The 27,627-nt window shown below is 31.6% G+C and overlaps 1 protein-coding gene across 1 annotated transcript; it reads right to left on the reverse strand.

Annotated features, from left to right (window-relative positions):
- Positions 1–17,723: 17,723 nt before the first annotated feature.
- On the reverse strand, positions 17,724–27,348 carry LOC143066778 (77 kDa echinoderm microtubule-associated protein-like). Its single transcript, XM_076239588.1, has 5 exons — positions 27,266–27,348; positions 25,736–25,761; positions 22,487–22,613; positions 21,448–21,598; positions 17,724–17,732 (listed from the first exon to the last, which is right to left on the reverse strand). The coding sequence occupies exons 1-5, from the start codon at positions 27,310–27,312 to the stop codon at positions 17,724–17,726; spliced, it is 360 nt and encodes a 119-aa protein (XP_076095703.1). The 5' UTR covers positions 27,313–27,348.
- Positions 27,349–27,627: the final 279 nt, after the last annotated feature.

A 27,627-nucleotide genomic window follows, 5' to 3' on the forward strand; every position in this document is an offset into this window, starting at 1 on the left:
CGACACTCGGCTAACCGAGAGATTGGTCGGTTAATCTATATTGAGTATGTGGCTATATGGGCGATTGGTCTGGCTGTTAATCGGGTTGGTTATACATCTGTTAAGAGTAAAACGCTTAATTTAATGTTAAACTCTATTAAATATACAGATTTTTGGCATGTTATAAGAACCAAATCAAACAAAGAAAAGTGTCTGACAAAAGGATATCCATCATAGAACATTTTGCACTTGTAAAAAACATTTCTTAGTCTGCGCAGTTTTCAGTAAAACTAAAAGGCGTCGCGCAAGTATGTAGTATTTATGCTTATACGCATAGCAATTTTTTTAATAAAAGGCGAAACAAACAAATTTAGATATTATTTAAAGGACAAAAAATAGTAATGTGGTTCTAAAAAATAAATTGACATTAGTAAATATTTCATAATTGTAAAATAACGTGAATAACACCACGTTTTAGTGAAAATTATGGGAATAAAGTCTGTTAATGGGTTGGTCAATTGAAATTGTGTCAGTTAAGAGTTATTTAGCCACGACAATAATTTTGCTACCTTTATATTTTCCCCTTGAAAAATTTAAGAATGAGATGTTTCCTGAGGGAACAAAAATGACAATTCGGTGCCACAGTATCCTAGAAAGAGCATTTTTATTTTGACTTTCTTTGCATTTTATTGAAGGGTGTATCACTTCAATATAGGTTGATATGGATTGGCCTCTTTCATTTTGTCAAAGTATAAGAAAATTCTGTCTCAAAAAACATTTACTTATGATCTACCTTAAACAGAATCAATATGATATATGCGATCATTCTTGGATGAAATTAATATTACTTTAATATTATTACACTTTTCGAAACCATTTTTATCAATTTTCAATTTCATGTGTTGTTTCCGTAAATGTTCTGTTTCACTGCTCATGTGTTGTTTTCGTATGTTTTAGCCGCTCGTCTTGAGCCTACTCATTTGATCCGATAACACCCCATATAGCAATAAAATTATACTTTTATTGCCATTCATAACTCTTAACAGACCAATTAACAGATCGGGTTTTATACATCCGACCCATTAACAGACCAAGTTTTAAATAAAGATTGATTTATGTCACCAAAATACAGATTTTGGTGTAGATTTTTCACACAATGATATCAATATGGTTAACAAAAATAATTCCTTTCTTTTTTTGATGTTCAAAATATTGAATGCAAGTAAATTTAACCAATGTGTCATTTTGTGTACAATTTATGTGTGTAAAATGTGTGTAAATTTATTGATGAATAACCCACCTTTTCATTTTATAGATCGTACATCGAAGCTAGAAAAATAATAATTACACCACTGAATTCAGTACATTGAATTGTTTTGTTAGACATGAATACTTTTTATGATAAAATATATTTAGAAAGTTATACAATGAAACATGCTGAACTTTCAATGATTTTCTCGATAACAACTGATTAACAGACTTTAGCCAACCCGATTAACAGACCAACCGCCGATATAGCTGCATACTCAATATAGATTAACCGACCAATCTCTCGGTTAGCCGAGTGTCGGCCGTGAATTTTTAATTCATATGAAGTTTGAGAAGGGCCGGCACGTGTTACCTGTACCCAAAAGGAGGATTGTGTTTTCGATGAAAAAAAATTTAGAAAAAAAATGCATATTAGATACAACAAAAAAAAGGGGGGATACCCAAACCCTGGTGTCTTATTCCCAGTCCAGGCATATCAGTACGTTCATAGATCTGCGTTGTAGTATAACTGAAAAATAATGCATCCAAGCAAGTTTGATATAGTATTTTTTCCGAATGCGTTTTGCCTCCATAAGGTAAATGGGGGTAAATCATCAATTTCACTTTAATTTCAGGCTTATTCCTCACAGTTAACATGTACACGCTATTGTTCTGGAATCACTCCTAAAGACATTTGTTTAAGGCAATCACATTCTCTCTGGTTTTCTCTATGACATCTTTAAATATGAATCACGATCTCCAATTCTCAACACGTCCATTGTATACGCGCGTGTGTTATCCGACACCTCATCCGGGACACTTTCCACGTCACATGACACTTTTATTGATATTGAATATTTGCGCATCCGCAGACGGATGGCCGGACGAATAGAGATTTTTAATTATTCGTCCGGCTAGCCGGACGAATAGACACTCCGTTGTAATAAACAGACATCTCATTTGAAATTATACCACATCTTCTTATTTTAATATCATGTTTATTGACATATACGTGTCTTTTCTTGGATCAGTGGTTAGCTACCACCATTCCACATTCGAATTCCTTTATCAAGTTACAATATACCGATCCGGTGATGAAAAATTCTTTGTTGTATTGTTCAAATATGAATTTATTATTTTTTTTAAATTGCTGGTAAATAATTTATTAAGTAAAATTCAAAATATGCTCCTTACCCTTCCAGAGCATCTAGTCACCTTTCGGTATAAATAAATATTTATTTTGTACGAGGATTATTTTCATTTTTATTTTAGATTAGATTCTTAACACATATACTGTCCTTTTCTTTTTGTCTTGTATACTTATTCAGTGGTTGTTTCTTTATGTGTTACATATTTGTTTTTCGTTCATTTTTTGTACATAAATAAGCCGTTAGTTTTCTCGTTTTACATTGTTATTTCGGGGCATTTTATAGCTAACTATGCGGTATGGGCTTTGTTCATTGTTGACGACCGTACTGTGACCTATTGTTGGTAATTTCTTTGTCATTTTGGTCTCTTGTGGAGAGTTGTCTCTTTGGCAATCATACCACACCTTCTTTTTTTATATCTATTGTACACATTTTGTTTTTGTCTCTGATATAGTCCCATTAAAAGGGTTTCTTGAAAATGACTGGTTTTGTGCTTATTTTCACTTCAAATACCATAGATGAATATAATGGGACAGAAAGAAAACCAATGCAATGCATATGCAATGTATTTACTAAATTTGGCCAAGCGATTCTACAGGAAAGCTCCCAGTGATTGTACAGGAAGGCTCCGAGTGATATTACAGTAAACTTGCAAGCGATTGTACAGTCAATAAAAATATCCGACATGGAGAAAATGAATATATTTGGATTTCTACCGGGACAATGGCTTTGAAACTTTCAGACAGGTAAGACTATATATCAGAAAAGGTACATGTGAAAATTCAGGTAGCAAACATCGATTTTTCGATGTTTATTTGACATTTTTGATCGCTGTTGTGTGACAATTTGGATCGTTTTACACGGAGCTCCACCATTCTAAGGAAAACGTTCGGATGCATACATCGTTCTTATTATTTTATTGGTTCATATTTACATAAAGAATGTTTTAGCTATCAAAACTTGAAGCAGAAACGTTATATAGGAACATAAGAGCAACTTGTTATTTTGCAAATGTCGGAGCCCCGCTTGACAGTCTCCCGAATGACCAAATTATTAGAAAACCGTACAGTTCCGTTCCCACACTGTGAATATAACAATCTAATTAAAATATTGATCTATGGAACGCCATCACTGCCTCATAAGAAGAAACTACTATGACATGATGCAAATGTTGCTTACATGATGTGAATTCTCCTTTATATGATGTGAATTCTTCTTGACATGATGTGAATTCTTCTTTACATGATATGAATTCTTCATTACATGATGTGAATTCTTCTTTACATAATGTGAATTTTTCTTTACATGATGTGAAAACTTCATTACATTATGTGAAAACTTCTTTACATGATGTGATTTCTTCTTTGCATGATGTGAATTCTTCAGTAAAATAGTTGTGAAATTGCAATATGTTTGTAGGAAGGGGAGATAATCTATTTTGGTTTCAAAAAATCTTTATTCAAAAGAATAGTATTTTAGGTTATCTCCACAAGGAAACTTATCAATAGCATATTGTTATTTCACACATATTTTACTGAATATATGATGTATTATTTTAAATGATATATGATTCTTATAAACATAAAATCCTTTTTATTTTTAATTGCAATAAAAATGTCCAAACTAAGCTTTTATATAGTTTTTCTTTTGAAAAGGATTTTATATTTATAAGAATCATATATCATTTAAAATAATACATCATATATTCAGTAAAATATGTGTGAAATAACAATATGCTATTGATAAGTTTCCTTGTGGAGATAACCTAAAATACTATTCTTTTGAATAAAGATTTTTTGTGGAGATAACCTAAAATACTATTCTTTTGAATAAAGATTTTTTGAAACCAAAAAAGATTATCTCCCCTTCCTACAAACATATTTCAATTTCACAACTATTTTACTGAATATGAAATGTTTTTATTCACATAATGTGTGATTCTTATGAATATAGAATACTTTTCGAAAGAAAAACTATATAAAAGCTTAGTTTGGACATTTTTATAGCAATTAAAAATAAAACAGTTCACCTTTAGTATGGTAATGGCTATAATATAACTATACAGATTGATCGACTGATTTAAAAATACCATCAATAAAGTGGAGTTAACGTCTTATCGGATTGTAAGTATGTTTTATTTTATCACCTTGCACTTTCAGTCTTGACTGTGGTTTTCTACAGCAGTTGGTTCAAATTTCTGACCAGTTGAACAATTTGGTTTAATAAAACAAATTGCAATTTTGTCAAAATTTTGAATGAATTGCAATTGGTGGATAGCAACACTTACAGTCAAGTCACTGTAAAAAATTGTATAAATTTTAAGGTATAAAAATAATGAAAAGTTATTTTTATACGACCGCAAAATTTGAAAAATTTTTCGTCGTATATTGCTATCACGTTGGCGTCGTCGTCGTCGTCGTCTGCGTCGTCGTCCGGCGTCCGAATACTTTTAGTTTTCGCACTCTAACTTTAGTAAAAGAGAATGGAAATCTATGAAATTTTAACACAAGGTTTATGACCACAAAAGGAAGGTTGGTATTGATTTTGGGAGTTTTGGTCCCAACATTTTAGGAATTAGGGGCCAAAAAGGGCCCAAATAAGCATTTTCTTGGTTTTCGCACTATAACTTTAGTTTAAGTTAATAGAAATCTATGAAATTTTGACACAAGGTTTATGACCACAAAAGAACGGTTGGGATTGATTTTGGGAGTTTAGGTTTCAACAGTTTAGGAATTAGGGGCCAAAAAAGGGCCCAAATAAGCATTATTCTTGGTTTTCGCACAATAACTTTAGTTTAAGTAAATAGAAATCAATGAAATTTAAACACAATGTTAATGACTACAAAAGGAAGGTTGGTATTGATTTTGGGAGTTTAGGTCCCAACAGTTTAGGAATTAGGGGCCAAAAAGGGACCCAAATAAGCATTTTTCTTGGTTTTCGCACCATAACGTTAGTATAAGTGAATAGAAATCTATGAAATTTAAACACAAGGTTTATGACCATAAAAGGAAGGTTGGTATTGATTTTGGGAGTTTTGGTCCCAACAGAATAAGGGGCCCAAAGGGTCCAAAATTAAACTTTGTTTGATTTCATCAAAATTGAATAATTGGGGTTCTTTGATATGCCGAATCTAACTGTCATGACTGTGTATGTAGATTCTTAACTTTTGGTCCCGTTTTCAAATTGGTCTACATTAAGGTCCAAAGGGTCCAAAATTAAACTTAGTTTGATTTTGACAAAAAATGAATCAGTTAGGTTCTTTGATATGCTGAATCTAAAAATGTACTTAGATTCTTGATTATTGGCCCAGTTTTCAAGTTGGTCCAAATCGGGGTCCAAAATTAAACTTTGTTTGATTTCATCAAAAATTGAATAAATGGGGTTCTTTGATATACCAAATCTAACTGTGTATGTAGATTCTTCATTTTTGGTCCTGTTTTCAAATTGGTCTACACTAAAGTCCAAAGGGTCCAAAATTAAACTTAGTCTGATTTCAACAAAAATTGAAATCTTGGGGTTCTTTGATATGCTGAATCCAAAAATGTACTTAGATTTTTTATTATGGGCCCAGTTTTCAAGTTGGTCCAAATCAGGATCTAAAATTATTATATTAAGTGTTGTGCAATAGCAAGTCTTTTCAATTACACAGTATTGCGCAATGGCAAGAAATATCTAATTGCACAATATTGTGAAATAGCAAATTTTTTTTTAATTAGAGTTATCTTTCTTTGTCCAGAATAGTTAGCAAGAAATATCTAATTGCAAAATATTGTGCAATAGCAAGATTTTTTTTTAATTGGAGTTATCTTTCTTTGTCCAGAATCAACTTAAATCTTTGTTATATACAATATACAATGTATATTCACTTTTTACTACCAACTGATAAATTATAATAAATAACATTCAGTGATAACAAGCAGTTTTTTTTACATCTTAATATTTTATGATGTATTTAAATGAGTAGTTATTGTTGCAAACTTCATTAGAAATTTTAATTGAGATTAGTTTTGGAATAAGGGAAAGGGGGATGTGATTAAAAAAATTGGGTTCAATTTTTCTCATTTGAAATTTCATAAATAAAAAAGAAAATTTCTTCAAACATTTTTATGCCCCACCTACGATAGTAGAGGGGCATTATGTTTTCTGGTCTGTGCGTCCGTCCGTCTGTCCGTTCGTTCGTCCGTCCGTTCGTCCGTCCGTCCGTCTGTCCCGCTTCAGGTTAAAGTTTTTGGTCAAGGTAGTTTTTGATGAAGTTTAAGTCCAATCGACTTCAAACTTAGTACACATGTCCCCTATGATATGATCTTTCTAATTTTAATGCCAAATTAGAGTTTTTACCCCAATTTCACGGTCCACTGAACATGGAAAATGATAGTGCGAGTGGGGCATTCGTGTACTGAGGACACATTCTTGTTTTGAGAAGATTAATATTCAACAGCATAGTGAATTGCTCTAAGAGAAAAAAAAAAATTTAAGTTCATTAGAACACATTCATTCTGTGTCAGAAACCTATGCTGTGTCAACTATTTAATCACAATCCAAATTTAGAGCTGAATCCAGCTTGAATGTTGTGTCCATACTTGCCCCAACCGTTCAGGGTTCAACCTCTGCGGTCGTATAAAGCTACGCCCTGCGGAGCATCTGGTTCAATATGTATTTGAATTTTATATATGATTTAATCTTTTTCACCCATAAAACGTAAATTTAAGGAATAATTTTGAATGGTGAAAAATAAGGGGAAGTAACTCTATTTCAAATATGTTTCTAAACCAGTAGTGCAATTTATTTACGACCTAAAACTAAGGTAATTGGTGTTAATTAACAGTGTGTTTGACACCAAAGCTGTCAAGTGAAGCCATGCACTTAATGGGTAACTTAATTTGATAGTTTACATAGCTAGATGAACTGCCTGTTCATGGAAGAATTACGAATTTGCCGGTATTTCAAAGGAATATTACTTATGAAAATCAATCTCAAGGCTAAGAAATACGGGTGAAATCGGGTCATTTTCGGAATTCCCGGGTTATTTCAATGACCCGGCGGGTGATCCGGGTGATCCCTCAGAATTGTGAAAATCTCGGGTCACACCCGCAGAATCTGGGTCAGTTGACAGGTATGTAAATGCTTGTTACCCTCAGAATTGAATAACTACTGGTTATAGTAAAAGCTTGTTACCCTCAGAATTGAATAACTACTGGTTATAGTAAATGCTTGTGACCCTCAGAATTGAATAACTACTAGTTATAGTAAATAAAATTGAGAATGGAAATGGGGAATGTGCCAAAGAGACAACAACCTGACCATAGAAAAAAACAACAGCAGAAGGTCACCAACAGGTCTTCAATGTAGCGAGAAATTCCCGCACCCGGAGGCGTCCTTCAGCTGGCCCCTAAACAAATATATACTAGTTCAGTGATAATGAACGCCATACTAATTTCCAAATTGTACACAAGAAACTAAAATTAAAATAATACAAGACTAACAAAGGCCAGAGGCTCCTGACTTGGGACAGGCACAAAAATGCGGCGGGGTTAAACATGTTTGTGAGATCTCAACCCTCCCCCTATACCTCTAGCCAATGTAGAAAAGTAAACGCATAACAATACGCACATTAAAATTCAGTTCAAGAGAAGTCTGAGTCTGATGTCAGAAGATGTAACCAAAGAAAATAAACAAAATGACAATAATACATAAATAACAACAGACTACAAGCAGTTAACTGACATGCCAGCTCCAGACTTCAATTAAACTGACTGAAAGATTATGATTTCATCATATGAACATCAGGCACAATCCTTCCCGTTAGGGGTTTAGTATTATAACATATATGAGAAGAACATAACCCGTGTCATGCCAACAACTGGTTTTTGAATAAATGTGTTTAGTTCCGATGCAAAGACCCTATAAGTGAATCAATATTAACGCCAAAATATGCAATCTTTAATGACCTGACAACAGTATCGTAACTATATCCCTTCTTAATAAGTCTATTCAAAGGTTTTGTTAGTTTTAGAGGTGAATACTGACACCTTTGTGCTTTATAAAGATAATTTCATAAAAATTTGATGTGAAATACCTGAACGTATAAGAAGTCTGCATGTTGAGCTATATTTACGAATGATGTCCTTATACCGATGATAAAATTTAGTAAATGTTTTGACTAGTTTGTGATATCGAAAACCCTGGTGTAATAATTTTTCACTAACACATAAATTTCTCTCGTTAAATCTTAAACATTGTTACATACACGAGCGAATCGTACAAGTTGAGATATATAAACACCGTAAGATGGTGACCATCTTAAAATGGATAATTAACGATAGGAAATGAAAAATCATCTCTTTTATCATAAATTTTAGTATTCAGCTTTCAGTAAATGCTTGTTGCCCTCAGAAAATTTTCTAGAAATACATGTAGCTATCTTATCATGTACTAAAGGTAAAGGATAGGTGTCTTTTTGGTGAATGATTCTTGAAATCTTTTAATTGAGAAATGTTGTTGCATTATAGGAATATAACTGTTTGATGTTTTGATTGGTTCAGACATCATTTATGAGGATACTGAGACAACAACCACAACAACATAATTTTCAAGTGCACAAGTTGTTCTTTGAAATATGAAAAATTAAACGCATTACATTATATCTTTGTTTATCATAGGAGTTCTGAGAAAAGAAAGGAAAAGTCTAGAGATGCAGCTAGAAATCGAAGAAGTCAGGAAGCTGAGATATTTTCTCAGTTATGTAATGCCCTTCCTGTTCCAAGTAATGTCCAGGCACAGCTGGATAAATCCTCGGTCATGAGAATTGCCATCAGTCATCTAAAATTGGCCAAAATCATAGAAAAAGCAAATGATGAAGGTAAAATGTCATTTACTTTAAGGGTCATATTTAACTTGCAGGAATTGTAGTTTACATGCAAAACAGGAAATTATTTATTTTATTAAAAGTACATGTAACCTCAAGGTTAAAAACCGGTAATGATATTTATGTTATATAATTGGGGTTAATCTGTTTACACTTACTAGATTCAGACTCTTGTTATTTTGAGTTTTGACATACATGTATAGTTTGGTGTCTTTTTAATGTCATGAATATGATAAAATGAAAATGGTTCAGTTCATATTTACTAAGAGGGGAAAAAACTCTTAACAATATTAACAATCTTTTGGAAAAGACATTTGTCTAAATATCATTTACAATGATGTTGAGTCAGATTGTTGACATTGGCCAAATGACTTTTGAGATAAGAATGTTGCTCATATTTAAATAAAAAAAAAATTATATATAAACTCCTTGTAGAATACTGTCAAATGTATAACATGATATCAAAATTATAGTTTATGGGCTAAATTGGCAATACTTTGTCATCTTTTTGGTTTAATTTAGTCTTTTTACATGATTTTAAAAAAATTGAAGAATTTGACTTTATGTGAAATTATGACCCTTTTATTTTCTATTTCACCCATGACGTTGTCAGTTTCTTTTCTACTCATGGGTCTAAATGTCCTTTTTGTATCTTTAACCTCCCCATTGACAATATTGATTTAAATGATTTGTCTTTATAAGCTAATTGCAAAAATATATAATTCTTTTATAAGCATTTTTAGCTCACCTGGCTCGAAGGGCCAAGTGAGCTTTTCCCATCACTTTGCGTCCGGCGTCCTGTGTCCGTCGTCGTCCGTCGTCGTTAACTTTTACAAAAATCTTCTCCTCTGAAACTACTAAGCCAAATTTAATCACACTTGGCCACAATCATCATTGGGGTATCTAGTTTAAATCAAAGTACTGAAGTACTGAACATCAGAGGACCTCAAGTTGTGTTGAATTATTGATAAATGGCAGGTGTTTATATTATACCTACCAGACAGATATGTTCACCATACAATATAGTACAAATATTAAATATAATATGCTATCATATCTGAGATACTGACTTGAACTAGGAAACTTAACTTTGTGAATTATCAATGATTACTTGGTCAAATGAGAACTGTTAGATTGGCATTATGACCATATAGTTGCACACATACAAAAATCGTTAGCGTATAACTTATAATAGAGAATCAACATAGCAAACAATTCTTCAAGTAGCTATATAGTCACTCACTGAACTATGAAAAAGAGGTTTAAGACAATCATATCAAAACAGATAAATTGTAATATTGTGGCTAATTAAAAAATAAAGTGGGGAAAAATATATTGTTTTGGCGAAAGAGGTGGCGAAAAAAATAATTGACCCAGGGGAAACTTTGGGGCTAAAGATACCAGATGAACAGCAAACTCATAAATGGAAAATAAACTTACAATTCCATGACTAAAACTGAAAAAGACATGCATACAAATAAAAGTACACTAGAAACAACATAGAAAACTAAAGACTGAGCAACACGAACCCCACCAAAACAGGTGATCTCAGTGCTCCGGATGGGTAAGCAGATCCTGCTCTACAAATGGCATTAATGTTTGTAAATGTAGTATCCAGGTCTTTTTTCTGAAACATTTAGCTTTTGGATCAATTGCTAATTAAATGGATGTTAACACAGCAAGATTACTATCCCTTATTCTAGATTTTTGTTGCAGTCAACACAAACTCTTTAAATGTTCATAAATAGCTTCACTGAGTTACATTTGTATCTTGGTTTTATTGTAACACAGGCAATCATTTATCCATTATATTTTTTTTTTAAATTAGCAGCTATACATGTACATTGTAGGTTCTGTTTTCTAATTAGGTCTTTCCACCTTTCCGTGGAAAGACCTATTGATTTTGTTCTGATTATTATTATTTTTTTCTTCCGCCTAATTTTTTTTCTTGCGTAATTTTGTTGTTTCAAAAGATGTCGCTTAGATATTTGGAATATGATATCGTACAATCTAATTAAAAACCGATCTCTCATGCTCCCGTTTTCTGATGCGACATATCAGAAAACGGGAGCATGAGAGATCGGTTTTTAATTAGATTGGATATCGTATAGTTTATACGCTTTAAAACTGACAACCGCGCAGTAAGAGTTATCTCCCCAAACACTGTTTTTCTTGTGGCCACTACTCCTTCGCAACCGTAAAAGATTACGACAAATTTATTTTACCAAATTGCTCGTTACATCTTCAGGATTCGGAGTTTAGTTTTAACCGAAGCTATCCTGATACTCCATATGAGAGTTATTCCCCCTTATGTATTTGATTTGTGATTTGCATTTCTAACTGGTAAACCATAAGTGATAGAGACCTAGGGTCTTTTAATTTGAGATCCTTGGTCCAAAAAAAATGAAAATTAGGTCAAGGTCAAGGGTCAAGGTCATATTCTATATTTTTTATTTTGGACTATTTTTACTTATTTTCAAAACCTTATAACATATCTACATCTTATTTTCACTAAATTGTTAGTTGCAACATGCCGTTACTTATAAATTTTTGTTGAAAGGGTGCGTAAACAATAAATAGGAGTTTTTGCCCATCTTATATTTAGAATTATGCGTAAAGTCATATAACTCATTAACCATACATAATAAAGTCCTAGGGTCTTTTGATTTGAGATCCTTGGTTTATGACCTTGAAATTGAGGTCAAGGTCATAGGTAATTTGCACGTTCTAGATTTTGACCTTTGCTTTAAATTCATATTTATATATTATAAAGCCATAGGAACTGACATTTTAGATTGATTTCTAATATTTTGATAATAAAATAGATCTTCACTTGTGGAAAGACCTTCAATTGTTCTTTGAACAATTGGTTTTTAATTATTAAATGGTTCATTGTAAATATTACAATGTATTATATGTAGATAGCCATTTGCTAATGATGGTATTTTTGTTAATTGAATATCACAACATTTGGATAGTTTTTCAACTGTTAGGTTTTTTTTACTTTGTTCTGGATTTAATACTTTGGATACCACTGGTTTAGCAATGAGAACATTTTGCACTATACATATATAACACAACTACCATATGAATGTGTTGGTCCTTTGTAAGAAACCTGTAAAACAGGCCTTGTAATTTTTTGGTGTATATCTTGATTTCCCGATTGTACATTGATGTGGCCATTAGTTTTCTTGTATATATTGTTTAACATTTGACATTTCATGGCTATTTCTAACTGATTTATGTATAGTTTTTTTCTGATTGTAAAAATGTTGTATGGTTATAAGCTTTATTTCTTTTTAATCATTTTGTCTAGAGCTGGTGTCTGATTTATACCAATCATACCTCCCTTTTCTTTTTTTATGAATAATGACAACAGTTTGGTTTTAATTTTCATTTATGTATGTACATGTAACAATATAAAACAGTATATATACATGTATAATCTCATTCCATCATTAATATTGGTCATTGTCGGTATATATTTATCTTTAAGTTTAACAATGTACTGTGAAAGAGCTATCTTTTAACAGATACTTAGTATATAATGGTTATTGTGAAACCACTGATTCAAAGGACAAGTTTCACTTATTGCCCAAAATAGCCTAAACTATATAAAACTCCAAAAAGTTCTCAATTTGGTTCGTAATTTGGGTCTATTTCAAAAGTCTTAACACTCAATAAATCAGTTCTTTTCATAAAAGTACATTTTATGTTCCAAATTTGTCAAAATGTGATGATTTTGGGCAATTTTAGACCTGAAAGCTTTAAGCCTTTAGGAATAAAGATTTGGCCGCTACCTACATGTACAAAATGTACCATCCAAAATGTTTTGTAACCAACAGAATCCAAATCTGATATATATAATTCATCAATATAAAAACGTTTTAGATCTTGGAAGGCAGCCAAGTTTAATTATGCCAAAAACAATTAAAGTTTTACCATAGTTATCTGTGGTATAATTTTCACAATTATTCAATGGTTTTGTTGTGTCTGATTTTCGAATAGAAAAATAAAGATGGCAAGACCTGAACGATGCCGCCTAATTTTATGAAGTAACATATGAACAACAGAGTCAGTGTGGGGCCACTAAGCTAAACTGCCCGCTTTGCACCAGCCAATATAAATGAATGCCTAGGGTGGGAATTGAACCCACATACACCAACTCTGTTGTCCCTATATTTTTTTTAAAAATAAACAAAAAATTGTCAAGAACAAATTTAAAAATATAGCGCTCATAGGTTTGTCTCAATAAAGATTTGCTTAGTTTGCTCATGCAGTATCCCAATATTGCTCTCAATAGTATAAATAGGCTCATGTGTGCTCAAATAACCATTTAGATTAGTCTCAATATTGATATATATCTAACTCAATTGAGTAGATCTAGCTCAAATTTTACTCAACATATAACTGATCATATTTGCTCAATTTAAGATCTCATGGGTGCACATAGATAAAGTTAACTGATTGTATTTCTCATAGATATAACTAATCATATTTGCTCAATTCAAGTTTTCATATGCACATATGCATGTATGTGTGAACAAATGTCTAATATAAGTTACTAAAATTTGACATGGATATGGTTACACATTTAAATTAAATAATGCTGTAGAGAATGATAAGCACAAGTATGTCATCAAATTATCATATAATTTTGGCGATACATGTCATATATGGTCAAAATAATACAATACTACAAGCTAAGGAAGACTTAAAAAACAGGACAGTTAATCTATATTTATATCTCCAAAACTGTAAGGTTTCTCCCAATATATCTATAGTAATTCAGTAAATGTGATTAACCCAAATTCTGACATTTCAGTGTAAAGTAAGACTCTTGATTTTACGAGCAAGAGTCTTTATACACTCAAAAAGAGTCCAACTCTATAGGAAGAAGAAAAAGTCTTCTCTGAATATTATATAAACAATAAATTCAACCAATAATTATATATTAGAATTACTTACATAGACATAGTCAGAGTCATTACAAATTCCGCGTATTTTCCAGTCAAGGGGACATATTGAATGCAACAAACTAAGTCGGGGAGCGAAAATCCGAAACAGTATCTTAAAAAACAGAAAATAGTTCCGTGTGTGTGTCCAAGTGATCAATCTACTTGTTATTTACGAAGAAAAGAAATTTAACTCAAAAAATTGTTGAGATCTTTATAAAAACAAATTGTTGTTATAAAAAATACACAAATAGTAACCTTATCTTTAAAGGCCTTGAAGGTTCTTGTTACTCCTACCCAATCTGCTGGTATTTTCAAAATGGCTGCGGGGGACGTGACCTGATAATTTATTTTAATATTTAATATGACAGATTAAATTTTCCTGGTTTTGCTACGTTAATATTATAGACAAATATATGCTACAAACGGTTTAAAAAGGTTACTCCAAATCAAATAATTGAAATATAATTACCTTTCTGTGTATAAATGTGTGAATTGATTTCCTCTCGATTTTCTACACACTCGCTCTTGTCCTCTTGCGCACTCGTGGTATTCATCCGCAACAACAAAAGATCGTTTGATTAAAATACAAATATTTCTAACGACAAAACATTTTCATATTATAAATTTTGCATTAAGAAAAATTAAAAAAAACTGAGTATCCATTGAAAACATGAATTTAAAAGAAGTGATACGGAATTTTATTCTGCACTATATAGGTCCGCGGGTCTATAATGTCGGTTATTATTCCAAAACTAATTATATATGCATCTCTTTGATCTTTGCGCGAATTGAAAAGTAGGCGATGGCAATACACCCGAGGCCCCTCAGGGGCCTCTGATGTAAAAATGTGTCCGGTGACCCGGCCAACCAACCAAGCTGGCCGCCATGGCTAAAAATAGAACATAGCGGTAAAATGCAGTTTTTGGCTTATAACTCAAAAACCAAAGCATTTAGAGCAAATCTGACTGGGGTAAAATTGTTTATCAGGTCAAGATCTATCTGCCCAGAAATTTTCAGATGAATCAGACAACCGGTTGATGGGTTGCTGCCCCTGAATTGGTAATTTTATGGAAATTTTGCTGTTTTTGGTTATTATCTTGAATATTAATATAGATAGAGATAAACTGTAAACAGCAATAATGTTCAGCAAAGTAAGATTTACAAATAAGTCAACATGACCGAAATGGTCAGTTGACCCCTTAAGGAGTTATTGCCCTTTATAGTCAATTTTTAACCATTTTTCGTAAATCTAAGTAATCTTTTACAAAAATCTTCTCCTCTGAAACTACTGGGCTAAATTAATCCAAACTTGGCCACAATCATCTTTGGGGTATTTAGTTTAAAAAATGTGTCCAGTGACCCGGCCATCCAACCAAGATGGCTGCCATGGCTAAATATAGAACATAGGGGTAAAATGCAGTTTTTGGCTTATAACTCAAAAATCAAAGCAATTAGAGCAAATCTGACGGAGTGAAATTGTTTATTTTGTCAAGATCTATCTGCCCTGAAATTTTCAGATGAATCCGACAACCGGTTGTTGGGTTGCTGCCCCTAAATTGGTAATTTTAAGGAAATTTTGACGTTTTTTGTTATTATCTTGAATATTATTATAGATAGAGATAAACTGTAAACAGCAATAATGGACAGCAAAGTAAGACCTAAAAATAAGTCAAAAATGACCAAAATGGTCAGTTGACCCCCTAAGGAGTTATTGTCCTTTATAGTCAATTTTTAACAATTTTCATAAAATTTGTAAATTTTTACTAACATTTTCCACTGAAACTACTGGGCCAAGATCATTATAGATAGAGATAATTGTAAGCAGCAAGAATGTTCAGTAAAGTAAGATGTACAAACACGTCACCATCACCAAAACACAATTTTGTCATGAATCCATCTGCTTCCTTTGTTTAATATTCACATATACCAAGGTGAGCGACACAGGCTCTTTAGAGCCTCTAGTTTAAGTCATCATATTTTTCAACTTTGATAAATGACATATTGATTATCTCAAAGGTTTATGCTTATCTTAATATATTTATCATATATGACAGACCATCTACCCTTCTCTATGAATGTTTGGCTTCATAATTTTGATGGTTCTGTGGTTAATAGATATGAAATTCCAAAGGTCATTATTTATTTTGAGAAGATGAAGCAGATACCACTTTCTCATAGAATTTGTATAAGAGAAAGATCGAGAATGCTAGATTCATTTAATGATGATGCAATAGACCTGGTATATTGACTTGCTAGTTACTAGAAGTATGTCTAAGCAACTGTTGAGCAATGAAAGGTAAAATTGTTAAAAATGCCATTTCAGAATTTAAATGATTTTGGGTAGTTTTTATTGTACCCAAATTTGAAAATAAAAATTACACTGTGTTGGTTAATGTTCAATTTTAACCAGTCACAGCATTTTGATGTAGGATTTTGAAAATAATTAAGAAGGCATAAGTTCTGCATTTAGTGTTGAATTCCAGTCTTAGAGTAGACAGCCCTGAAAAACCAAACGGAATAAATCATAAAAAACATACACACATGTTAAGGGCAGACAACAGTTAAATGAAAGCTTTGGCAAAATTAACTTTTATAGAAATTAAATGATATTTAATATGTCAGAATGTCACCAGCTTACATGTTATAAGTTAAAGTAATATAATCATGCTGAGTGTTTGTCTGCAACATCCAAGTTTTCAGAGATAAGAATATCTATAAAATTTAAATCTGCATCTCATTAGATGACGTGTAACATAGGGGAATCTGATCCTATGCTATTATAAAAGCTCCTCATAAGATAGAAAGGTTGACTAACTTTTTAAAATGCATTTTAAAAAAACGTTATCGAATTCTTAAATTCTTGTCTAGGAATGAATTCTGATTTAAATAACTGTAAACTACCTGAGGTATATATTTGCACAACTGCACTAGGACTAAAATTTATGACATGTAACAGGAAGGAGTATAAAAATTACTACTAATAATTTAAAAAGTGGTTATCTTTGACAATCCTTATGATCCATAATTCCATTCATGTTGAGTTACATATCAGTGAAGAATACTTATTAAGATTTTTTGAAGAGATATGACATAACTGCTCAAGGTTGATTCAATAGTTACAACATATTCTAGAAGGGGGAAGGTGTGACAATTATTCATTCAATCAACATGGCTTCAGGATCACAAGCACCATTAATGTGTGAATTGTGTGAAGAAAATAATCAAATTCAATGGAAGTGTTTAAAATGCGAGTATTATCTGTGTACCAAATGTTGTAAAATTCATCAAAAAGTAAGATCGTCAGAGGAACACAAGATCATTGCTATCGAGGATATTGGCAAAGCTGAGATTAAAGACCTGGAAATTGAAAAAGACCTTTCCAATATAATGTGCAAAGAACATCCAGAAAATATCTGCAAAAGATTCTGTAAAACATGTGAAACCAAAGTTTGTAAAAAGTGTATTAAGAAAAGTCACAAAGCCAGACATGAGGTTGTTGATATAAAGGATGGTTACTTTTATAGTTTAGGTAAACTAAAGAAAAATAATTATCAACTTGATATAGAAGTCTTAAATCTTGCAACAGGTATGTCAACACTTGAAGTTCTAACATCTGACGAAAATGAAAAACTGCAAGCAGAGAAACAGAAGATTCTTCAGAGAGATCAAGATCTCAAAGATCGTATTGATAAGCATACCAAAAAGCTCTTAAGTGGTCTAGACCTGAGGTGGAATATTTTTACTTCATCAATCAAAGTCGAATACGATCGAGGAAATATGGAAACTCAACATCTAGAAATCAAAAACACAGAATACAACAAAGTGTTAAACTCCCATGATGCAAAAGATGTATTCTTAACAGCAGAGAACATTAAGAAATCACCAAACACCAAAATAAGACCTATCAATACAACATACACTCATCTTCCGTCATATGTTCCAAGGGAAGTCACTCCTAGCACTATTTCTCATGGAACTTTGAAAGAGACAACCAATGACGCCAATGTTATCATTAACAGGTGCTTTCAAGTTGAAAAATACTTCACAACAAACTTTAAGGCAACTGATGAACTTGCTTGCAAAGCAGACGGTTCACTTTGGATTGGAGATTATCCTTCTAAAAAGTTATATAACGTCAAATGGAATAAAAGTTCTTTTGAAACAATGCAGTCCTTCCAGGATATGAAGATTTATGATATGGCCATAACATCAAAAGATGACCTGCTTTTGGCAACCTTAGAAACAACACTTACAATTATTTCACGTAAAAAAAACAAACAGCAGATTTCAAAATATGATGTTTCACCACATATAATTAAAAGTGTTCATGTTTCGCCTGATGATAAAATAATAGTTGGAGTTCGTGAATTTGGACCTTCATTTCCCATCCTTGGACCAAGACAAGTGATCGTTATGGATACAGAAGGAACCCACATCAAAACATACGATAACAATTGGTTTTCTTATCCATTCAAAATAACCACGGACAATACAGGAACAATCTATGTAATTGACTGCACCTCCGAAAATCATAATGGTCGTGTTGTGGTTATAGGAAAAGATGATTCTATGAGGGGTGTATTTAAAGGTCATCCGGACATAAATACCGACGACTTTCCCTTCAAACCTTGTGACATAGCTAAAGTGTCCTTCAACTCTGCTCTGGTCATAGACACAAGTACCAGGATGTTATATCTCCTGAACAATGATGCTTCATGCATCAAATTCATTCATTGTACAGACCTTGGAATAGATCTTCCTTACAGCATTGCCACTGACAACAAGAGAACAATATATATTGGAAGCCGAGAATTTGAAGAAGAAATATCAAGTGCAAAAATACATGCCATCGCTTATGAGGAAGTGGTTTAAAAGCTTAAAAATGTCCATATAGAACCTTCTCTAAATTAAAGTGACATTCATTAACAAATTTGACTTAATTGTTGTCATTGATAAATTAAAGAACCTTCTTTAGCATGCTCACATATACCAGGACTCCATTGTCACTGGGCAAACAAAACTTGACCAGATTCCTAAGTTTTTATGTTCATTTACATATTATGTCCTAATTATCTACAAAGCTTCATAAAATTCTGTTGTGTTTTTACATTTGAACTTTGATTGATACTAGTAGTTGTCACATTGGTAAATTAATCATACTATATCTCCTTATTTTCATAACCAAGTTTGTTGGAGGTAATTTTCAAATATATCCAATTAAAAAAAAAACCAACAGCATTTTATCTAACATTAAATGCCTTTGAGAATACACTGCAAACAGTAAAGCTCCACCGAAGATTCAAATATAAAGTTGCACTATATACCATTCTGATTTATTTTTCACCTGTTCAAGTTCTTAGAGCAAATATTAAATTTTAAGAAAATTAAATAATGATTATGTCTGGTTCAACAAATCACTTTGAAATATAAACTGTTTACACAAAGATATGTCTCACCATTATGTAATTTGGATAGTAAAATGCAAATGTTGTAATTAAGATAGCAATACTCATAATCAAGGGTCCCCGAAGTCGAAACTGTCAGATTTGTCATATATTACCTTATCTAAATGGTCTAGGATGTTGGTCAGATGTTGGTCAGAAATCTTTAACAACAAAAATACTTTAAGCAAAATAATTTCAACTGTAAATACAGAATTTTGTGCTAATAATGAATATTTCTAAAGATGAGACCTGACTATTGACCGAAATTTTAGGAATCTTATTTGTGTTTTATTTACGTTGTAAGCCATGACTATCTAGATAGAGTGTTTTCATTATTTTTTGTTATATCTATATAATTTTTATCGTGATCAGTGTTAACAATCGGGTAAATATAGCATTAATCTGCCATCCATATGAAAATATGAAGAGTGTGATATGATTGCCAATACAACAACTTTCCATCAGAAGCCAAATGAGACAGAAGTCATTGTACAGACTTCAACATAGAACAAAACTCATGATGCATAGTCAGCTATATAGGCCCCTTAAATGACAAATGTAAAATATTTCAAACAAGAAAAATAGCAGTATGTACAAAAAGAAATATGATATACAGCAACAACCCAATCACTGAATTACTGGCTACTGACTGGGAAAGGCATGTTAAACATGTTTCCTAGTGCTCAAAACATTCCCCCTAACATGGGATAGTGGTGTAACAGTACAATATAAGAACAAACTATAAGAATCATTTGAAAAAGTCTAAACTCATCAGATCCATCCAAAGCAGAAAAACAGCTAACAACAAGTGAAACTGCGAGCTACTGCTCACTGATGATACCCCCACTGCAAGTGGATAATATAAATAGTGTAAAAATATGCAAGTGTTTGGTAAACAGGAAGTTGTCGAGTGATGAATCTAAAAACGCATCACACGGTATAGCTGACTTATATAAATCCTGAAACAAAATTTCAGAAATCCTTGTATTGTAGTTCCTGAGAAAAGTGTGACGAAAATTTTCAACTTGGCTATCATGTGTAAAATCATACAAGTGTTTGGTAAACAGGAAGTTGTCAAGTGATCAAGCTGAAAACACATCACACGGTATAGCTGACTTAGATAAACCCTGAAACCAAATTTCAGAAATCCTTGTATTGTAGTTCCTGAGAAAAAAGTGACGAAAAAATAAATAGTGTAAAAATATGCAAGTGTTCGGTAAACAGGAAGTTGTCCAGTGATGAATCTAAAAACGCATCACACGGTATAGCTGACTTATATAAATCCTGAAACCAAATTTCAGAAATCCTTGTACATGTATTGTAGTTCTTGAGAAAAGTGTGACGAAAATTTTCAACTTGGCTATCATGTGTAAAATCATACAAGTGTTCGGTAAACAGGAACTTGTCAAGTGATCGATCTGAAAATGCATCACACAGTATAGCTGACTTAAATTAACCCTGAAACCAAATTTCAGAAATCCTTGTATTGTAGTTCCTGAGAAAAATGCGACGAAAAATATTCATGGGACGGACTGACTGACGGACGGACGGACGGACGGACGGACTGACTGACGAACGGACAGACAGAGGTAAAACAGTATACCCCCCTTTTTTAAAGCAGGGGTATAAAAACATGAACAGAACATAGCAGGGTATTTTTACATCCCCACATGTTTCGTGATTGGTTATGCTATAAGCATGTTGTTCTTAACTGACATAAAATTCAGTAACAGATTTTCTTTTGTACATTTATTATGGTCAATACATGCGTTTAGTTCTAAAAGGAGCTATACAATTCAACTTACCACTTTTAAAACATCATCTGTATGTCCAAGATAATGTCTCTGTGTTTGTTCCTCCGGATTGTGGAGCACCACCACACCAGCACAGAAGTAAATGACTTCTCCATTCAGGTAGTACAGATTAGACCTACAATCTCTACCTCTATATCCAAAACTGTATAACAGTTAAGGAAATATTTTTTTCAAATCAAGGTGCATAAATAATTTGAGGCTTATATGGCTTGCATATTATTAGACATAAAACTGATACAGAATACAAGAAATGAAAAATTTTGTTAAAAAAATTAAACACCAGATTAGCAATCAATCTATCCAATGACTTAGTCTTTTGGCTATTATGGCCACCATTTTTCTTTAGATGATTCAAATCTAGTTTAAACTGGTCATGTTGTTTCGTACATTTGACTAACTGGATTCATTATTATTCATTGGATATCAATTTTGGGTTCAGGTGAACCACCAGTTCAAATGTTCATTGAATATCATATTTTCTATTGACTTTGTATCCAGAGACTGGGAAAACCACAATGTCAAATATCCACAAAGTTTTTAGCAATCCACGAAAATTGATATCCATGAAAATAAATGAATCCTCAGGAATAAATCAAAGATACAATATACAAATGTACTTTGTCTCAATGATGGTGGCCAAAAGAGCCTATAGACTGTGTCATTGGATAGATTGATAATTTGATTGCTTATTTGGTGTTTAATTTTCTCAACAACATTGTGTCCAATACTTTGTGTTCTAAATGTTGATTGATCAACCATAAAAATTGGGTTAAGAAAATGATAGTTTTTGCTCCATGTTGAAGGCCTCAATATGACTTTAAGATTAGGTACAGCATTCAGCATTAACTCATAGCACTAATCCTTGGCATTTTGTGTGGTTTTTTAGCTGTGCATATACTGATTGTGTCATGGATAGATATCTATTATCCTTTCTATTCTATTACCGGTAAAACTTGATGCATCAAAAGATATTTGTAGACATTTGGAATAGAGTCATGAGTTTCAATTTATAATTCCAATAAAAGGATACACATATTCTAGTTGTAATTTCTGGTCAGGTGTTGTCACTTCTTTATCTACAGAATAATCTGATAAGTCGGAAGGAGCATACAAACTGACTGGTCGTCCTCTCAGGTATATTCTTAAATTTCCCTCCTCTGAAAAGAAAAGAAGAAAATAAAATATTAATGAAAATTTACAATTTAAAGTTAAACAAGTTTTCATATAAATATATATATAATTTAAAAAAAAAAAAAAAAAAAAAATTCCCTTGACATCAATGAAAATAAAAAATAAATGATCAAATGATGGCTGGGTCTATTGTGATACCTCCCAGCATTAATATTGCAGATAAAACACTCTTGATATTTTATCCTTTATTCATTTATATTCCTTCGCAGCTTTTATCTACTGTTGCAATTCAAAGCAGTTATTCCTGAAGTTTTATAGCTTTTTTGTATTTTTTAACTTTGTTACTTTGAATTCAGCTTATTTGCTTGATAAAATCCATGGTACTCAGTTTCATTGACATCCTATTCATCATTCTACTACAGAAAATTCAGAAATTATTGCGATGTTTTTATAATGTCGAAAAATGCAACAAGGTTATAATCGCAATAATTTAAACTCGCATTTTAATTTATTTTTTAAATAAACTAAACAAGATTTTGCTCTATATTGCAAAATTCAAAATCACATTTTAGTGATATATGACAATATCGCAATAATAAATGCACACAATAACTTCTGAATTTACAGTAATATTTGCAGAATTATTATTGTCAAAAGTAATTACATACATGGCTCATATTAGGGCCTACAAAACTGTTAGAAAATAAATCACTTCACTCTGAAGTTATGCTTTACATTAGCATTTGAAAAGATTTGTTGTCATTGTCAAGCATCAAACCAAATGCTCCTATTCTGATAATGTCACCATTGAATAAGCTTTTATGGTTGTTTCATCACATATCTCATCATACTTTATAGCTCTCGTCATAAAATAGAAGTTTCTTTTTAGCGATAGTACCAAAAGGAAGTAATATCCTGGGATATTATTTCCACTTGAAGAAGTATAACAATATTTGTTTCAACAGGAATAGAATCTATAACATTGTAACAAAGTTTCCAGGAATTTCTGTTAGGAGCCTCAACAGTATAAATAATTTTTCTCTGAATTCATATTGACAAAACATTCAATGTGAAAGTACTCCATTCCCCATTATCTTATATAAACAGCAATCAAACATTGGTTTAAAGAAATATATCTTCTGAACACCAAGTCACGGGCAGAATGGAGAAATTATCACCAATCACCTCAGTGGTCTCCCAGTAGTGAGTTCAATGCAAGTGCAGAAGTTGTGTTTGATCCCCTGCTGTTTTATTTTATTTGACTTAAAGCCCCTTCTTTGGGGCTTTTGACTCAGTTTTTATTGGTGGAGGAAGCTGGAATGCATGGGAAAAACTACCAACCTTCGATAAGAAAACTGACAATCCTAGTCAATTAAGTTTGAGTTTAAAGTGCAACCACATGAGTGGGATTCAAACTCACAACCTCAGTGATGGCTAGTCGTAATACCTAGACATTTGGCTACAGAGGCCCCCTACAGTATTTTGAGGGGAAAATGCAAAGACCGGTCAGATCCGAATAATGTCTCCTGGTAAGGTAACATGTGTCCTTGAAGGCTGATACCTTGTGAAGTAACACATCAAAAATTTAACTTAGTTTGTAAGTTTAGTCTTACATAGTATTCTTAGTCATATCACATTAACATGTTCTCCTCCTAACTCAAATGAAATATTTGCCACTGGAGGCCAAGCAAGAATTTGTCATTATCAAATGATCACCTATCTAAAACAATGAAAACAAATGTAAAATAGAAATGTAAAGCAAAAGATTAGACAAAATAACACACTGTATTAAAGCAAATGCCTAACATACTGATTGATTTTCAATTACTTTGTTAAGTGGCAAATATTTCATACATGTTTAATAGGAAATAAAAAAAACTTGTTATCAGAAAACGTTTTATGTAAAATATCAAAGAACAACACACAAATAAAAATTTAAGTTTTTTAAGATTAGTGACTACTGACAAAATAAGGAAGCAACTTTTAAAATACTTAGATGTTATTAGTATCTCAGCAAAAAAGGAGGTTTCATTAGTGTTAGCATTGGAAGTTATTTCCCGTTTGTTTCTGTTTTATAATATTTAGGAATTGTTTTGTGGACTGTTTTTCTTCTCCTGTATGTCTTTTGGCTCCTTTATATTTCCTTGATATCTTGCCCCGTGTATTCACTCGATTTGTTTTTATCCTCTTTATTTACTGCCCTAATTTGGCCCTCTTTACTTTCTCTCCTTGATATCTGTTTCCCTTTCTTTTACTTCCCTGGGTTTCCTGTCCAATTTATTTACTTGCCTTGGTATCTTTTGTCCTATATTTATTCCCCCTTGGTTTCTTGTCCCATTTATTAACCCCTATTTATATCTTATCTTGTCCCCCTTTTTAAAATTACTAATATAATTAATATATTATTTCCTTTTTCATCAGATATAAATATATTTTATACAGATCATATCCAAAAATAACATAGTAGAGTTTAACAAAGCTTCAAACTTATGCAACCAATGCGACAGAAATTTAGTTGATGACTAGAAATTAAAACAAAACAGAAATTCAGCTAATGACCACACATTAAAGAAAAACCATAACCAATCCATTACTTACTGAAAACTGAGCAGTTAAAATATTATTTTTTGTTGAATTCTAAATAAAAATACTCTAAATATACTGCCTAAAATGAGACATATATCTTTTTTATAAAGGACTTTCCTTTGAAATTTTGGATTTAATTTGCTACCATGGTTTGAACAGATAACTTAAAATGTGTTTTCCAATAAAGCTTAGTTTTGAGTTATTAACAATCAGACTTCTATTATCAAATGATTTATGCAACATTTCAACTTAAAGTTTACCAAAGCACACAATCTCTTTTGTTTTTTTTTTTTGCTGATACTAAGTACTTGAATCTGGATTTTAAGAATTTTTCTAACAATTGACAAAATGATGCAAAATTCTGATAAATTCAACAATCGATCACAATACCCTTGGAGAATTTTTTGGATGAAACCACAACTTTGCAGTCTGATTATTCATATTTCTGTAGACAAACCATACTGTTGAGACCAATGGCAGCAGCAGACTGAAAGAGCCATATGATAATTCTTTTGTAATTATAGATAATATTGACTTGCTTATGAACTCTATTATATATTACCTGAATTCCATTGGGGATCTTTAGAACTGAAATACAAAGTAAATAACAAATATTAACACATATCTATCATCATTGATATAATTTCATCTAACATGTGTCATGCAAATTAAAAAACTCGTAAAATCGTAGACAACAAAGACATTTAAAAGCAAAGAAAAATGTAAACAAGATCTGATATTATATAATGTAGTTTTTTTCAAGTACATGCATTTCTGGTTGATTTGTCAACACTAGGCTGACAAATTCACTGTGTTAAAAACAAATAAAATGTCTAAAATATTGTCAGACCATGAAAAACAAAAAAATAAAAACAAAAACACACAGAAGCTTTTGATAAATAATTAAAATAATTGAAATACATTTATATATATATATATTGAAAGCATAAATAAATGAAAACAATACTATCAATTTACAGATTTTCTTCTCCCATGTAAATTTCCTTCTGCTCCTATATATACTGTGGATTAATGTATTTTTGAGGGTACCAATTTCCGGGGATTAAGCAAAACTTACATGTTCGTGGATATTTAATTTTGTGGTTTTGCCGAAGTCTGTATGATCTCCGATTAGAAATTTGTCAATCGTTAAACTTTTAATTTTTCATGGTTCTGATATATACCCATGAAATACATGAAAATTGGTATCCATCTGATAATACTGAATCCACAGTAACTTTCTTTTTCATATTGATCCTTTCAAATTTTATTTATTGACATAACTTCCCTTTGAAATTAGGTAATCATTTCAAAATAAAAATTAAGCAATATTTTTTATTCGATAATTTTCCAGATTTTTTTTGGTAGGAGAAATCTCTGCAAATGATAATATTACATATACTAAAAAATACAATACTGAAAAATGAATGTAATTAGAAAACAAGGAGAATACATTCTGATTAAGGAAATAAAAGAGTTTATTTATAAAATAACATATGATAAAACTAACAATAGATATTAATTGGTTTGGAGGACAAATATAGGGGGAAAAGATCAAGGATTTTTCCAGAAAAAAACATGCTAAACAGAAAACACTATTTCATGGATTTTTCTTGAAAAAGAACATAACTGCATCAGTTTAAATTTCCACGTTTTCAACACGTTAAATTCTAAAAAAAATTCACATTTTCCACATTTCTAAAGAAAATCACTTGAAAGAAAACTGTAATTAAAATGAAACTTGTCCAAACAGACTAAAAAATTTATCATGTTGACAGGTATTTATAGGTTTAAACTGGTTATGATTTATCAGGAGTATTTTTGTGACCAGTCTCATTGTTCACATGTACATTGTATATTCAAAAATTATTTAATAAAAAATTTCAAAGTTTGAAAGAAAATCATAATTGAAAATAAATCAAAAAGAAAAATAAACATACACCATTAAAAATCAAAATTTTACATACCATGGAAAGTAAGAGATTAACCATAGACATAAACATTTCTTTAAAAGAATTGAAAGATTAAAAGATTATACGATGAGAATATTAGTGGAAGGTCAACTAAAATCAAGACAATAATATGAACCTACGCGTCTAAAGAAATCATCATCGCATGTTCTACAACTCCAACCTCCATTTTGTTTGTTTTGAATAAAATCCCAGAAATATAAAAAAATTTGCACCTTCGCCCAGCTGGTAGTAAATTTGAATTAAGATATAATTACATCTTTTTATGTAATATCTGGATTTAAATCCTTACAATTAAATCTGTGTTTGTTCACTGGACATTTAAGTGAGAAAAGTGAATGGAAAATTAAAAGAATTATTGCACTGCCATTCCGATCCCAGATTAAAAGGTCGTTTACAAATATTATCAAAAGGTTAATCAAGCTTGGTCCTGGTTTAAAAAAAAAAAACAAAGATCAAGGAAAAAGGGAAAGTAAAAGAACAA

The sequence above is a fragment of the Mytilus galloprovincialis genome, chromosome 3 (assembly GCF_965363235.1).
Source record: "Mytilus galloprovincialis chromosome 3, xbMytGall1.hap1.1, whole genome shotgun sequence".
Classification (NCBI taxonomy): Eukaryota; Metazoa; Mollusca; class Bivalvia; order Mytilida; family Mytilidae; genus Mytilus; species Mytilus galloprovincialis.